Consider the following 15204-nt stretch of genomic DNA (forward strand, 5'->3'; position numbering starts at 1 on the left):
TTTATTTTAATTAAATCCAGAGATGAAAACAAATATTGCAAAGTTTGTGTAGAAATGGAAAACACCCTTTTGCGCCTCTTCTGTTGTTACATATATGTCAATTTTTTAGTCTATCTGACCCAGCCAGATAGTTCTTTACATCAAGGCCTCCACCATGTTTACCTGCTCAAGGTACCAGGAGTCAGCAATTTATGAAGGCTCTGCTGGACTGAGGGTAGTGGAGGCCTTGGAATCATTCTGGGCCATGCTCCTACTTTTCCATAGAATCTGTCCAATTGGTTGATACTGACTTTTTTCAAGAACTGTTTTCCACTTGCCACCGTGGAGATAGCACTCTGGGCAATGGGAACCACAGTTTTGGACTAGCCCATGCCATCTTCAGATCCAAGGCATCTGCAATGCCTGCTGGATCGGAGCTCAATGGTGAGGACTTCTCAGAACTGAGAAAAGCAAGTTCTTTTCATTCTGCTGTAGGTCCACCTCAAGGGAAGCCTGACTGGAGCACAAGAACGTGTGCCTGTTAAGACAAAAACAGTTGAACAGAAGACTGTATATGCAGCACAATGCTGTAAAGCCCCATTTCCCATCCCATAGTTGTTGATATACCAACTTTTCTTATGAGAGTGGGATTTTATACATAAGTCCTTCAGCATTCTGTGTAGTGGGGAATGCATGGGTCCCTGTAACTAGTATATGTACATATATTGCTCAAAGATAGAGCACCGTTTTCTAGAGCTCTGCATTTTCTCAGTACATTAGGCAAATGAAAAAGCATTCCAATGTGTGCACTTCACTGACCAGTTTTCTGTCATTGCTACAACCCAATACTCAAATCCCTCTAAAACAGAACACTTCTGGGTGCTAGGCCAAATCTCCATTAGCCAATTTTACTCTGACTTGCATTTTTGTGTTTTTTAATAGCTAATGAGTCTAGTCACTCGTATTACATGTTGTACCCCCTTGCTTTACAAACTATATGTACAGAGCTACTGAAAATGCAGCTGCCTCTGGAGTGGACAGTAGCACCTAGAAGGACAATCGATCACCACTATGTTGCACCTTTGGAGAAGGAATGGGGGGGAAATTGGCATGAGTCTATATATGCTTCCATTTCCTCCCATGGGAAGGTTGATTTTGTGATTAAAGCAGTAGATTGTGACTCGAGAGATCTGGGGTTTTGTCTCCGCTTTGTTACAGACTTCCTCTATGAGTGGGTAAATCAATCTGTATGTGCTTCCATTCTCATCTGTAAAATGAGGATATTTCCTTACCTTACAGGAATGTAGTGAAGCTTACAGTGCAATTTAAGTGTAATTGTAGCAAGGGTTAATTTAGCTGCACTAGCTTTAATCTAGTGAATAACAAAGACATGTCAGCACAGACTAGCAACCAAGTATAAGCCCACTGGGGACCCTGGGTACGTACTCAGGTTGCTAGCTCATGCCGGTGTTTGTGCCACTGCATCTTCACTGCTATTGTTACTTGTACTAGCTAGAAGAAAGCTAGCTTGGATATATCTATCCACACTACAATTACACTAAATTGCAGTGTAAACTTGCTGTAAATCTGTTACTGTTTATGTAGTGCTTAGATACTAAAGGGACAAGTGCTGTAGAAAAGATTTTAAATTGAATGAATGGAAAAATCCTCTAATTATACTCCTAAGTGAAAATGGTCAAAACAGTCCACTCATGATAAATTACATTAGAAAGAGCCCAAAGAGGGGAGGAGTGGCAAGTGAAATAAGCCTACCACCAGCAAGTGTGGTGACATCCATGTTCTACAGATACAATTTTTAGCATCCAATATGCTATTATGAACACTATTGAAGAAAAAGGATTTGAATTGTTTAATTATAAAATAACCCAAGACTTGTCAGATTGCTGTCAAGAAAGATATTACGACACTTGAAAATGGAGGGAAATTGCACTAGGAATTATGCTAACATCAGTCCTTTAATTATAGTTTTCTATTTCTCTGATGATGCGTAGGAACAGGTTTTGAATATATAACTGCCTGTTAGTGAAATCAGCCAATAGACAAACTATTTAACCTTGTTTTGAATACCTTGTATATTAAATATGCCATGTAAACCTCACTTCAGTCATCATTGGAAAGTCCAACAGGAGTTTAAAAATAGAGTAAATTTAAAAGAAAATCAAAGAAAAATATGATTCATTTAAAGGAACTGATGCACCTAAAATATCGTCTGACTTCCACCAGTCCAAGTAAACCACAATGTTATGCAAATCTTAAGGGACATAAAATTGAGGGGAAAATACAATAGCCTTCTGTTAGTCAGGGAGATGGCCATTTCTTGTGAAAGGGAGTTTTGTAAAACAGGTTTACTTCTAACATTCTATTGATAACGTTGCTATTACCAGCTATGAGGTAATGTCTCCCGTTGGTTGAAGGTCTGAACTGTGTTCCACCGTAAAATGAAAATAATGACTGTTGCATATGAATTGATAAGCAGTTTTTGTTTTAAAGAATTTTTTTAAACTTTGGGTGAATTTAGTGCTGGAGAATGAAATTGTTGCCATCTGAACACCACTAAATGGCCTGTGTGAAATTAGCTGGTCATCTCAGTCCCACTTTCCATGAACTATGATTATGTTGTTAAAACCACCATCACGTACATCTTTATTAGCCTTAGCTGAAAAGATGTCTAGAATATGATTCAAGGTGAGTGGGGGAGGAAGCACAGGGGTTATGATGTTAGCATATCATAACAAACAGAGTCTAAAACTAATGTGGACTGGACAAGTTGTACTTAGTTTAGCACATGTTAGCTGGTAAGGTTAGGAGGGAGCCCGCCTAGGCCATTCACCTGACATGTCCAAATACAACTTGCCCTGGCTACACTTGAGTTTTAAATGGGTCAGTTAAAACGTTTGAGCTAAAACGTTTTCAAAATGTAACTTTTATTCATGTCTAAACAAACCTGTGGAGGGACTTCCTCCAAATCAGGATACGGCAAGTTGAGGGAGGTGAAGAAACTTGCACTAACACTCTCGTGAGTGGAGAAACTGAGCTCAGTTTCCAGCAATAACGCATCCAGGACTCTTCACAAACGCTCACTTAATTTCTAGTTTTTTAAAAGAACCTCACTCCCCCACGCACAGACTTGTTTAGTCTTGTTACTAAAACAATTGCCGTTTACTGAATATCGTCCCAGTCCTTCTCAGGCTCTGAGGGTATAGACAGGATTCTGAATCTGGAAACTTATTGCAACCCTCTGCCCTTTGGAGTAGGATTTTGTTTTTCTTGTGTTTGTATGTGTATGATAGGAGACCTAGTCATGGACCAATGGCCCAGGAGCTTCTGCAATACAAATAATGTATCAATAGGAAAAAGTCAGGTGATATGTTAGCAGCCTTCCACAGTGATAGTTATTTTATATCAAGGCCTTGTCTACATACAGTTTTTGTGCTGGTTTAACTCTTTCTGTTATGGGTGTGATTTCCTATTGAAATAGTTAAATCAATACAACCCCTAAACCTGATTTTAAAAATTGGCCTTGGCACAGCTATGTCAGTCAGAGGTGTTGTTTTTTTTTAAACTGTCATAACTATACCAGTAAAAGCTATTGTGTAGACACAGTTATACCGGTATAACTGTGCTTTATACCAGTACAGCTTATGCTGTTGTAGGAATTAGCATAAGTTATATCAGTATGAGCACTTCAGTATCAATATAACTGCATTCATCCTCGAGGGGTTTGCCAGAATAGCTAGGTTTATAGTTTTCTTTGTATCCAAGAATAAGCCATATTGATATTGGCACCATTATAACTGTGTGCACACTAGGTGGAGAGGTTATATCACTTTAAATATATCAGTACAGTTAGAGCAGCATAATTTTTGCATGTATTGGGGAAGTGGATGGTGGATCCAATCTTCTGTATTTTGTAAAGGGTGGTGGAGAGTTGAGAGCAGTATCGGACAACACTTTTATCTTCTCTCTTACATCTTGAAGTCCAGTCATTGCCACACAAGAGAGGGATAACCTGGATGTGATGAGTAAGGCCAACTTGTCTAATATTTAATGTTACTTGATAACTCTCATCTAATCTCTACTTCACATCTTGTTACCTGAATGAATCTGGCATCCTTCCAGCACTGTCTGCCCCATGCTCAGGTAAAATGCCCACGTCTGCCTCAAAAATGTCAATTGAGAATCAGTAAAGGACAGATACTAATGTGATGGGAAGATAGTTATCCTGGGCCAGATGTGAAGTATTTGTAACTGCGTTTGTTTTTAAATGAAAAGATATGTATAAAGAAAACCCACTGATTGTTCTGTATTGACAGAAGATGATGTAATGCCTAATGCTAATTGAGTAGAGATTGAGACTGGATCTGTTGACTCTTAAGAGTAATAACTGGAGAGGACAGCTTGGGCTATGTGATCACAGTGAGGTGACTGAAAGAAAAAGACAACTTTAGACAGAAGAAATAAAAAAAGGCCTTTTCTGCCATGCTATTGAAAATGGCCTAAATTTGCTAATGAGCCTAGTGATTTTGGGTGCCTCCATTTTTTGGGTCCCCATATTGAGATGCCTTGTAAAGGGATCTGATTTTCAGAGGGTGGGTGCACTGTCTGAAAATGAGTCTTCTACCAGGTCTGTAAAGCTGGGCATCCAAAATCACTAATCACTTTGGCAAATGTATACCAACCTTTCAGTGTGCAGTACTGTAAGCTCCAGTCCAGCTTAGTTATCCTTTCTGAAGTATTCATCTGATCTTTTATGATTTTCTCTTGATTTTTGTGAAGCTGCACATAAAATATCATTTCATTTATGAACTTCTGAAGTGGGTCCTGGAGCTGTTGGCTGAAGCATTTACTGGGCAAGCCCCTCAGGAACTAGAGACTGAACTTTTGCTTTGGAACCATGTTGACTTAGATACAAGAGCTCTGGCTCAAAGGAGGCTGCAATCTCGCTGTCTAAATTGCAGCTAAGGCCTATTATAGAGAGAATAGAATGATTTGAAACACATAAGGTCTGGTACAGTGTTGACGAGATCTTAGATGGCAGTGTCAGTAACAATGATAATCTTACTCTTGTATTGCAACTTTCATTCAGCTACATCCCAAAGGAGATTTACAAATAGATGTTCAAACAACTAAATAGGAATCTCTGTAAGCAACCACTGGGGTGCAATGTGGTTAAACATTGTATGGCAGCCTACAGGTTAGTTCCACACGGATCTGCTACATGCCTGATGTCTATCATGGTTTTGTGCCCGAAGGACAAATTCAGCTTGGTCCAGTTTGTTCCATAATGACAACAATTGGATGGCTGGAGAAACTCCAGGTCATTAATCAGGGTCTCTCAGTGCCATGCACATTTTGAGTTACAAACTATGGAGAGCAAGACATAAACTGAAAAGACATTACAAAGCTAATACACTAACAGATCTGTGCTCTATCACTGCTTCACCCTGGAAAATGTGGTTATATTAAACTGCTTGAAAACATCACTTTACTCCTGATGGGGCTTACTTTTATATTTAGACAGATCACACAAGTGTCACTTCATAAGGCCCAAGCAATGACTTGAAATTATTGTTTGTCACTTGTGAAATATTCTGACAGGCCACAAGAGACACAGATGACTACAACTGTCAGTCACTTTCTGGTTGTGGGAACAGGAGTTTTCCACAGAAGACTGGATGAAGATAATCTAGACTCAGTAATCCCTGGTATAGGATCCCCCATAGAGATCTGCTCTCAAGGCTTTAAGTGTAGGTGTCTTTCTGTGTGACTTGTCTGTCACTACTGACTGTTTTCCATTCAGACAGAGAATGTGCAGTGTTTCTTTTAATCTGTAGAAGGAAACCCCAGGCAGAAAGAGTGAGAGGAGCTTTAGAGGTAATACTGGGTTTTTTATTCTAATTAAGACACTTGTACACTATTAGAACCATCTTTTTCTTCTGTTTGTACAGCATCTAGCACAACAGGGTCCTGGTCCTCAAGTCTGGCCCCTTGGTGCTACAGAAATACAAATAATCATAAGAAAGTGATTCATTCTGTGATTATTTGAGCCTGTCATATGACAGTAGTATTGTTCTAAGCTTCCATACAGCATGACCCAAACCAAAGAATCTGTAAGAGAGGAGATAGGTGGCAGCACACTGCCTACAACAAAATAGGCACTATGCAGCTGAGTCTCCTGAAATGACAGTTACTCCAAAGGACTGGGAAATACCAGATGATTTGTGTAATTCCCAGAAGGAAGAGGATGGGAAGCTACACACAGGTCTTGAATCTGCCAGCTGAGATGAAATTACTCATGAGTTGCAAAGCCAGAAATGAATTATGCAGGTCATCCCAAGCAAATGCCTATAAATCCTGCATAACACATTGCCACACCATGTGTCCTGCATGTGCCACCTACTTGACAGAAGAACTATTAACAAAATGTTTAAAGAGTCATATAGAAACGTGTTGCGGTATTGCTTTTTGCATCCATCCACTTGTAAAACCCTATTGGAAATTCTGGATGGCTCATTAAAATTTTTTAACAGTTTGAAGAGTTTCTTTTGGAGAACCAGTAGTCACAAAAACCAGAAGTCCAATAGCCCCTCCATTCCAATATCTAGTTGGCTAACTTGAACTACCAGAAAGTGTTCACTAGAAATTTCTGTTAGGGAACCCAAACTGTCTTAATACCATGATCTTAATGGGATGAAATCAGGGGGCCCAGATAATCTTCATCCAAGAATATTAAAGGAACAGGTACATGAAATTGCAAGTCTATTAGCAAGAATTTTTAATGAATCTGTAAACTCAGACTGGAAAATTGCTAACATAGTTCCTATCTTTAAGAAAGGGGAAAAAAAATGATCCGGGCAACTACAGGCCTCTCAGTCTGACATCTTTATTATGCAAGATCTTGGAAAAAAATTTTGAAGGAAAAAGTAGTCAAGGACATTGAGGTCAATGGTAATTGGGACAAAATACAACATGGTTTTACAAAAGGTAGATCATGCCAGACCAATTTGATCTCCTTCCTGGAGAAGGTAACAGATTTTTTAGACAAAGGAAATGCCGTGGATCTAATTTACCTCAATTTCAGTAAGGCATTTGATACAGCTCCACACAGGGAATTATTAGCTAAATTGGAAAAGATGGGGATCAATATGAAAATTGAAAGGTGGATAAGGAACTGGTTAAAGGGGAGACTACAACTGGTCGTACTGAAAGGTGAATTGTCAGGCTTGAGGGAGGTTACTAGTGGAGTTCCTCAGGGACTGGTTTTGGGACCAATCTTATTTAGTCTTTTTATTACTGACCTTGGCACAAAAAGTGGGAATTGTGCTAATAAAGTTTGCGGATGACACAAGGCTGGGAGGTATTGAGAAGGACCGGGATATCACACAGGAAGATCTGGATGACCTTGTAAACTGGAGTAATAGTAATAGGATGAAATTTAATAGTGAAAAGTGCAAGGTCATGCACTTAGGGATTAATAACAAGAACTATTGTTATAAACTGGGGAGGCATCATTTGGAAGTAACAGAGGAGGAAAAGGATCTTGGAGTGTTGGTTGATCACAGGATGACTATGAGCCACCAATGTGATATGGCTGTCAAAAAACGTAATGCAGTCTTGGGATGCATCAGGCAAGGTATTTCCAGTACAGATAAGGAGGTGTTAGTACTGTTATACAAGGCACTAGTGAGACCTCATCTGGAATACTGTGTGCAGTTCTGGTCTCCCATGTTTAAGAAGGATGAATTCAAACTGGAACAGGTTCAGATAAGGTCCGAGGAATGGAAAACCTGTTATATGAAAGGAGACTCAAAGAGCTTGGCTTATTTAGCCTAACCAAAAGAAGGCTGAGGGGAGATATGATTGCTCTCTATAAATATATCAGAGGAATATATACCAGGGAGGGAGAGGAATTATTTAAGCTCAGTACCAATGTGGACACAAGAACAAATGGGTATAAACAGGCTATCAGGAAGTTTAGACTTGAAATTAGATGAAGGTTTCTAACCATCAGAGGAGTGAAGTTCTGGACCAACCTTCCTAGGGGAGTAGTGGGGGCAAAAGACATATCTGGCTTCAAGACTAAGCTTGATAAGTTTATGGAGGGGATGGTATAATGGGATAGCCTAATTTTGGCAATTAATTCATCTTTGACTACTAGCAGTAAATATGCCCAGTGGCCTGTGATGGATGTTAGATGGGGTGGGATCTGAGTTATTATAGAGAATTCTTTCCTGGGTGCTGGCTGGTGAGTCTTGCCCACATGCTTAGGGTTTAGCTGATAGCCATATTTGGGGTCAGGAAGGAATTTTCCTCCAGGGCAGATTGGCAGAAGCCCTGGGGGGGTTTCGCCATCTTCTGCAGCGTGGGGCATGCGTCACTTGCTGGAAGGTTCTCTGCACCTTGAGGTCTTTATTGAGGCCTTCAATAGCTCAGACACAGGTTTGATACAGGAGTGGGTGGGTGAGATTCTGTGGTCTGCATTGTGCAGGAGGTCAGACTATTTGATCATAATGGTCCCTTCTGACCTTTGAGTCTATGAGTCTCAATGCAAATAGCTCAGAAAAAGAAGAAAATTTTAACTAGTTTAGAAATCACTAACTGTGACCTGTGGCATAGTAGAGAGAGCATTGGATCCACATAGGAGAGCTGGGTTCTATTCATGGCTCTGCCACTGGCCTGATGGGTGACCTTGGGTAGGTCACTCGCCTCCCTATGCCTCAGTTTCCCCATCTGTAAAATGGGGATAATAATTTATTTCTGTGGTAAAGCACTTAGAGATCTACAGGTGAAAATGTTACATAAGAGTTAGGTATTATAATTATATATGAAACTGATAAAGTATCTGTATCTTGGGATCTTCCAGGACTAGACCCAAGTGCTATACCATTAAGAAGCTGGGAATCTCCCCTTTTAAATGGTCTGAAGTTCCTGTACACTTGAGGCCTGATTCTCTGTTGCTATGCACCTTGTATAATCATTGAGACGAGGGCAAAGTAGGTATAAAATATATTCTACATATTCATATAAATCAATTTTCATATTATAACAGCAGTAATGATATTTTTGTAGGGCACTTCCTGGGGTAAATGGTCCAAGGCATTGCACTCCTTCCATCTAGTAACAATTTCTTGGGCAATTATTATTAATTTGTTTTTTATATTATGGTAGCAACTAGAAGCATTAAACAGGTGCTTTTGTGCTAGGTGCTGTGCAAATACAGCCTTGCCAACTCTTGCAATTTGAAGGTCTCATGATATTTGGTGTTTTTTTTAAAGCCCCAGTTCTTGGAGTCATGTTATTTCATAAGAATGTTAGCTTTCGCTTTTGAAAAACAAAGTTTCTAGCCATTGTTGTTACAGAGGCAAGCTATATGTGTCCCAAGTGTATCCTATGTTAATCAGAAGATAAGTAAAATATTTTTAATCTTATGATTTTTAAGCCAATTTCATGATTTGGGAGGGGAGAGGGCTGACTCATGATTTTTTAATGCTCAGGGTTGGCCAAACTGCAAATTTTTAATAAATTACAGTTCCGGTCTCAAATAGCTTACAGCCAAAGTCCCCAATCGTACAAATATATATAGATATATATACATGCTTAACTTTAAGCACAATTAGTGCTACTGACTTAAAGTTAAGCATGTGAGTAAGTGTTTGCAAGATAGGGGCCAGAATTCACTGTGCTTTTATAGTTATTTCTCAAACAATGGTCAACACTGATTGATACTTCTGAACCAATGAATCCTAAATGCAGTTACACAGTGTGGCCCTGATCCCGCTAGTGGAAATGCCCTACCAGATCCTTGAATCCTTGTGAAGGCTTGATCAATTTCAGGGCTCCACATGGGTACAAAAATCCATTGGTGTGGAGCTTCTTGCAGGATCTAGCCCTTACATAAGAAAGTCAGTGGAACTATTCATGTGTCCAGATACTCATGTGTATTAATATTGGCAAATTTGGGCCGATTGATGCCAAATGCCTCTTAAATTGTAAGCTCTTTGGGGGCAGGGGCTGTCTTTTTGTTCTTTGTGCATACAGTGCCCCCCTAGCAGGATGGGGTTCTGCTCTATTATTAGACATTCTGCGGCCCCAAGCACGGAGGGTCCACTGGTCCTGCACGCCTGCGGGAGGTCCGCCGAAGCCCCCAGACCAGTGGACCCTCCACAGGCAAGCTGCCGAAAGCACCCTGCCTGCCGCCCTAGCGGCAACCAGCAGTGCCCCCGCAGCTTGCCGCCCCAGGCACGCGTTTGGAGTGCTGGTGCCTGGAGCCGCCCCTGATTATTAGGGCTCTGATATGCTACCACAACACATCCTACTAATAAATAACAATCATGGCTTGTGAGCTCCAGCGATTTTCCCTGTATACATTGCTTTGTTTGCCCTGGCCTTGCCTTGCCTTTCGCAGATGCTCTGCTCTGCCTTTTAAATGTTGTTCACTGTCCTTGCCCATTCCGTTATCCCCAGTTTTGCCTCATTTCTATTTGATTTTTCGATCAGCTCCCCGTATCTGATCCATTTATCCCCCGCCCCCAATGTGCTTGGGTGATTCCAGCTGGGAATTCTCTTTCCCCAGCCCGTGCTGCACAGCGCGCGCCCCGTGGCCTTAGCAAGGCTGCGCTCCGGGGACTGGCTGGCCAGCAGCTCCGGGACGGTCCTCGCCCAGCGCGCGGGTTGGGCCCACAGGGACGCGCTCCCGATCTCTCAAAGCGCCAGAGCTGTAACCTCCCTGCCGGCCCGACCGCTCTCAGCCCTGAGGCTCGAGGAAGGGACCAAGCCCCGCCCCGCGCATGCCCAGAGCAAAGCTAAGCGCCAATGGAAAATTGGCGGCACAAAAATTGAGTGCACAGGCGCTTCACTGTGGCTTCACTTTTCCCACTGCACAGGTGCTTAATCTCCGCGCATGCTCAGTAGGAACGCTGGCCGCCATTTGCTCATGCGCAGTAGCAGACAGAACTCCGCTGGTTTGGGATGCAGAACGCCTTTTGTTGATCCCGCGGCGGGGCTGGGCGGCGCTAGGACCCGGCGGATCCGGCTCGCACGCGGGTTTTTCCTCCTCCTCCTCCAGAGAAAGAGCGATGGCGGCCCGTTAGCGGCGCGTGCAGGCGGCGGGGCTGGGACTGCGCCGAACGCACCGGGGCCATGGGGGGCGGCGCGGCCTGGCCCCCTGCGTGAGGCGCGCCGGGCCCGCGCGTCCCCTCCGAGCGCGGCGCGGCCCTGTGGCGGCGAAGGCCGCCTGCCCTCCTCCCGCCCGGCCGGTGCCGGCGCATCCCCCGGGCCAGGGCGCGGCGGCCATGGCCACCGAGCTGGAGCCCCCCGCCTCGGGCGCGGCGCCGCTGGAGGCGGAGGAGGACGAGGAGCACTGGTTGTACGGGGGTAGGTAACCGGGCGGCGGCCGTGCCTGCGCCGAGTCGCCGCGGGGGATGCGCTGGGCGAGAAGCGCCCAAGCACCCCTCGGCCGGCGGGCAGGGTGCGGGGTCTGTCCGCACTGCACCTCACCCAGGCTCCGGCTCGGCTCTGGGCCCAGCCCGCCCACAGTAACCAGCCTGAGTGGGGCCAGCAAGCGCTCATGACCCTGCCGGGGGGCGGGTCCCAGCCCCGCGGTGACTGGGGTCGTTCGGCAGTGCGGACGCAGCTCAAGCCGCAGACCCGAGTCTGTATAGTGCAGTGTGGACATGTTAGCGCAGCTGTGAGACTGGGGTCTAGCTAGTGTAAAGCCAGGCTTAACGATACTGTGTGGATGTACAAGCGCAGGCTTGGAAACAGAGTGCATAGACCCAGGTTTGTAACGCTGTGTAGGCATATCCTAGGAAAGCCCTCACTAGTCAGAAGGCAAAGTAAACTAGGATAGAGCACAGGCGCTCTCCAGATTATGGTCTGCCTTCCCCTGAGCTTCTGAGCAGCCACATTCCCTTCTCCTCCTGGGGAGGTGATGGAGTTGACTAATGGATGTGTAGGTTAATCAAGGAGCCTCTCCATATCCAGTACATGCCTATGTGATGGTCTTGTATTAGATTCCACTGACCATTGCAAGATTTTATGTCGGGAGTGGAATAGGGATCGTGGGAATAGGGTTGTGGCACTGCTGATAGACCACAATCAAATGAAAGACTCTTACTTATTTAACCTGTCTAATCTATCAGTTAGTTTTTTTTTCTGTAGACTCCATGGGGTTTCGGTAGATTTTTCTCCTTCCCTTTGCTGAAGTTTGTGTGTATGTACACACATATACCCTACTAATTTTCCTTACTTTGTTGTCCTAGCCATTGTGTGTGATACTACTGTCATCCTTTACTGGCTTATGTTTGTTTCAGCTTGTAAACTCCTTCAGGGTAGAAACTTGTTACTTTCAGTTGTTTGCAAAGGGTCACACATGCTTATGGCACTATATCGATAATAGTAAGTCTGAATCCACTACCTCAGCTGGGTGAGCTGGAGTTGGAGTTGGAGTTGACCTTCCATCAGAATCTTTTTCTTCTGTCACAGTCTTTGATGCTGTTTAATACAGTATAGGATTTTTTGGCTTGTATATGATCACTTTTTAACAGTGATAAGATAATGAATTAAGTGGGGCAGAATGAAACTCTAATAGCAAGACATTGGCGTGCATAATAACTTTTAAAATCTGTCATATTTGGGCCCCTGGATTGATGCCAGTGGACCCCTGTGCCACTTGGGGCTCCCTATGTATCCAAGTGAAGGGTCAGAGCCTGGGTTTGCTGGCAGAGCATTCTTGGAACAGTTACCAGGCATCTTTTTCAATGCTCCATCACTTCATGCGTTTCCTACCATTGTGAGACCTTACATTTTTTTTGGTCAATTAAGGTCAGTATATTTTCTGGTCTCTTGATTTTTGCTTTTGCAAACTTCTTGACTTGAGGTCGTGTTCCCACCTAGCCTGGTCTCTTTCTCCCACAGAAAAAAATGTGTGAAGACTCTTGGAGCCAAGATCCATACCTGGCTTGATAGGTGCCTTTATTCATTCTGTTGCATAATCTGGGGTCTGGCATTCAAAGGCCTTTTTTAATTCTGTCAGTTGTCAAGGATGTGTAATCTTACTTTTTCATTGCTTTATTTCATATTGAGCTTTGCTTGGAAATAATCATTACTTATAATGTGTGTGTGTATATGATAGTTTTTTTTCCCCAGAAGGCCCAGACTGTGTTATAAGTTCTGATCACTTTGGGTTTTGATTTAATACGTTATTTTTATCATATTTGCAGATGACACCACTGGTAAGCAAGAAGATGGACCAATTGCTAGGTAAGTCTGTAAACTAGTCACTCATAACTGTATCTGCTGGAGGGGAGAACGTTGTCTGAGCATCAGGCTTGTAATTCCTAGATACTTTGAGCCTAGTTTCAGATCTTGACAGAGTCAACTAATCCCCTTGCATCACAACAAATTGAGTTGTATGTATGTTGTACTGTTTGGACATCTTTTGGATGAGACCTTAAAAACAAGTTCAGTGGTGATATGAAAAGTTACACTGGATTCTTAATAAGATTAGAGGATTCTCGCAGTATCCTTGACCAAAATTCCCGCCCTCCCCATACTTGTGCAGTGTGGTATGCACCAGCTGTGCCTCCCTCCACTCCAGAGGTCTCTGCATTTGAATATTTTTTGTATATGTACGTATGATAGGAATTTCAGGATTGTTGAACAGGTGCCATAAACTGGAGTTCAGGGTGTTGAGAAACGCAGCAAATTGAGCCCAGTGTTTGCTGCACTTTGGGACCATTACGAATATTCTCCTTTTTGGAGCAAGCATCCTAATTCAGCCAATATGAACACACGCAAGCAACCTGTGGACTGTCTTACTGCACGATTACTTAGCAAACGTAATATCAACTATTCCTCGTGACAAGGACAGTCTCTGATTTTAGACATAAATGTACTGCTAACCTACATAAATAGTGTTCTTGTCTCTTTATGATTTACATGAGATTATCAGAAATTCTCCATAAGATAAAGGAGCTACATCCTTCAATTTATTAATGTTTGCAAATCACTTTAAAACCTTGACTGCAAAGTATTATTATATTATTTTGCTTCCTGCTGCTATTTTCCTTATAGTCCTCATTTTGAGTCTTTGTCCCACATATAAACTTTGTATGGGTTGTGAGATGTGCCAACAAGATGATTATTTGCTAAACTCTTTGTTAACCATTGAAATGCCAGTATGATGATCTCTCTGAATATGTTGACTATCCGTGAGAAGACAGTGTACACCAAATTACATGTCTTCAGTATCTCTTGACGTTCCTTGATGCAGAGGATTTTGTGAAATTATAGCAGAGCTGTAAAAGGGGCTGTTTTATTACTGCACAAAGGGTTATGTTGGGATTCAGGGGGTGGAAATAAAATGCCCAGGAATATTACCAACATAAAAGTGATGACACTAATCCTGTCAAAGTGATTGTTTGTTCACTCTTCTTAAAACTGTAGGAAAGTGGCTGTTACTTTTATATATGTGTACTTGAACTTTCAATTCACAAATTGTAATACGCATCCACAGATACTTCCTGTGATTTGAAGCTGAAGGTAACATTTGTTGCTTTTCTTTAATTCGGTGCTGGCTGATTGATCAGTCTTGGATTCTGAGACAATTCTGTGGTTTAAGATCAATGCTCTTAATCGCTTTTGATTTGGTGAAAAGAATGCCAAAGATTTTGGGGAGCTATCTGTGGCAGTTTCCTCCCGTGGTACTTCTCTTTATCTTTTGCACAATGACTTGATGCCTGTGACCTTGGAGTTGTTATGGAGTGATCTTCTTTTTGAAGCCTGTTATGCTAATTCAGTAACTAAAGTGCTTTTGCTACCACTCAGGAATTTGACCATAGTGGTACCTATGCTTACTAGGACGGCTGCTGAAATCTTTGTCTGTACTTTTTGTTTGTTCTTGGCTTAATTACTGCAATTTTTTCTTTGTGAAATTTTCCACTACCTTTCCTCCAACATGACTGTGCAGTTGATAAAGAATTAATTTAGCCTGCTTGCCTAGGTCTGTCCGTCTCTCCATAATCTTGTCTTCCTAGCCTATTAATAAGAGAGCTCCATTGGTTTACAAAATTGCAGTGGGTTGACTTTTATTTTATTTGATTCTTGGTAACCACTTCCAAGATTTTGTATTACTGGGCTCCATTATGTCAGTGTGATCTTTGGCTTCCTAGTTTAGAAGGTGTCTCCTTTTGTGCAGCCTCTAAA

General features: G+C 42.5%; 1 protein-coding gene and 1 long non-coding RNA gene across 4 annotated transcripts in view; both read left to right on the forward strand.

The window, feature by feature from the left end:
* Nucleotides 1–22: 22 nt before the first annotated feature.
* LOC115657489 lies at nt 23–10717 on the forward strand. Its single transcript, XR_004001982.1, has 3 exons — nt 23–519; nt 1212–1214; nt 10608–10717. It is a non-coding gene; the product is annotated as an uncharacterized LOC115657489 (long non-coding RNA).
* Nucleotides 10718–11290: 573 nt separating this feature from the next.
* Nucleotides 11291–15204, forward strand: part of LOC115657053 (pre-mRNA 3'-end-processing factor FIP1-like) — a 32226-nt gene continuing 28312 nt past the window's right edge. For 2 of the 3 annotated variants that reach the window (XM_030574264.1, XM_030574263.1), the window contains exons 1-2: nt 11291–11373; nt 13221–13260. In XM_030574264.1, coding sequence (XP_030430124.1) covers nt 11292–11373; nt 13221–13260 — 122 coding nt within the window. In that variant the 5' untranslated portion in view covers nt 11291. Of the gene's footprint in view, nt 11374–13220; nt 13261–14515; nt 14542–15204 lie in introns of those variants that run through there. The other variant, XM_030574265.1, reaches the window with a different exon arrangement.

Source organism: Gopherus evgoodei, chromosome 9, assembly GCF_007399415.2.
Source record: "Gopherus evgoodei ecotype Sinaloan lineage chromosome 9, rGopEvg1_v1.p, whole genome shotgun sequence".
Lineage (NCBI taxonomy): Eukaryota > Metazoa > Chordata > Testudines > Testudinidae > Gopherus > Gopherus evgoodei.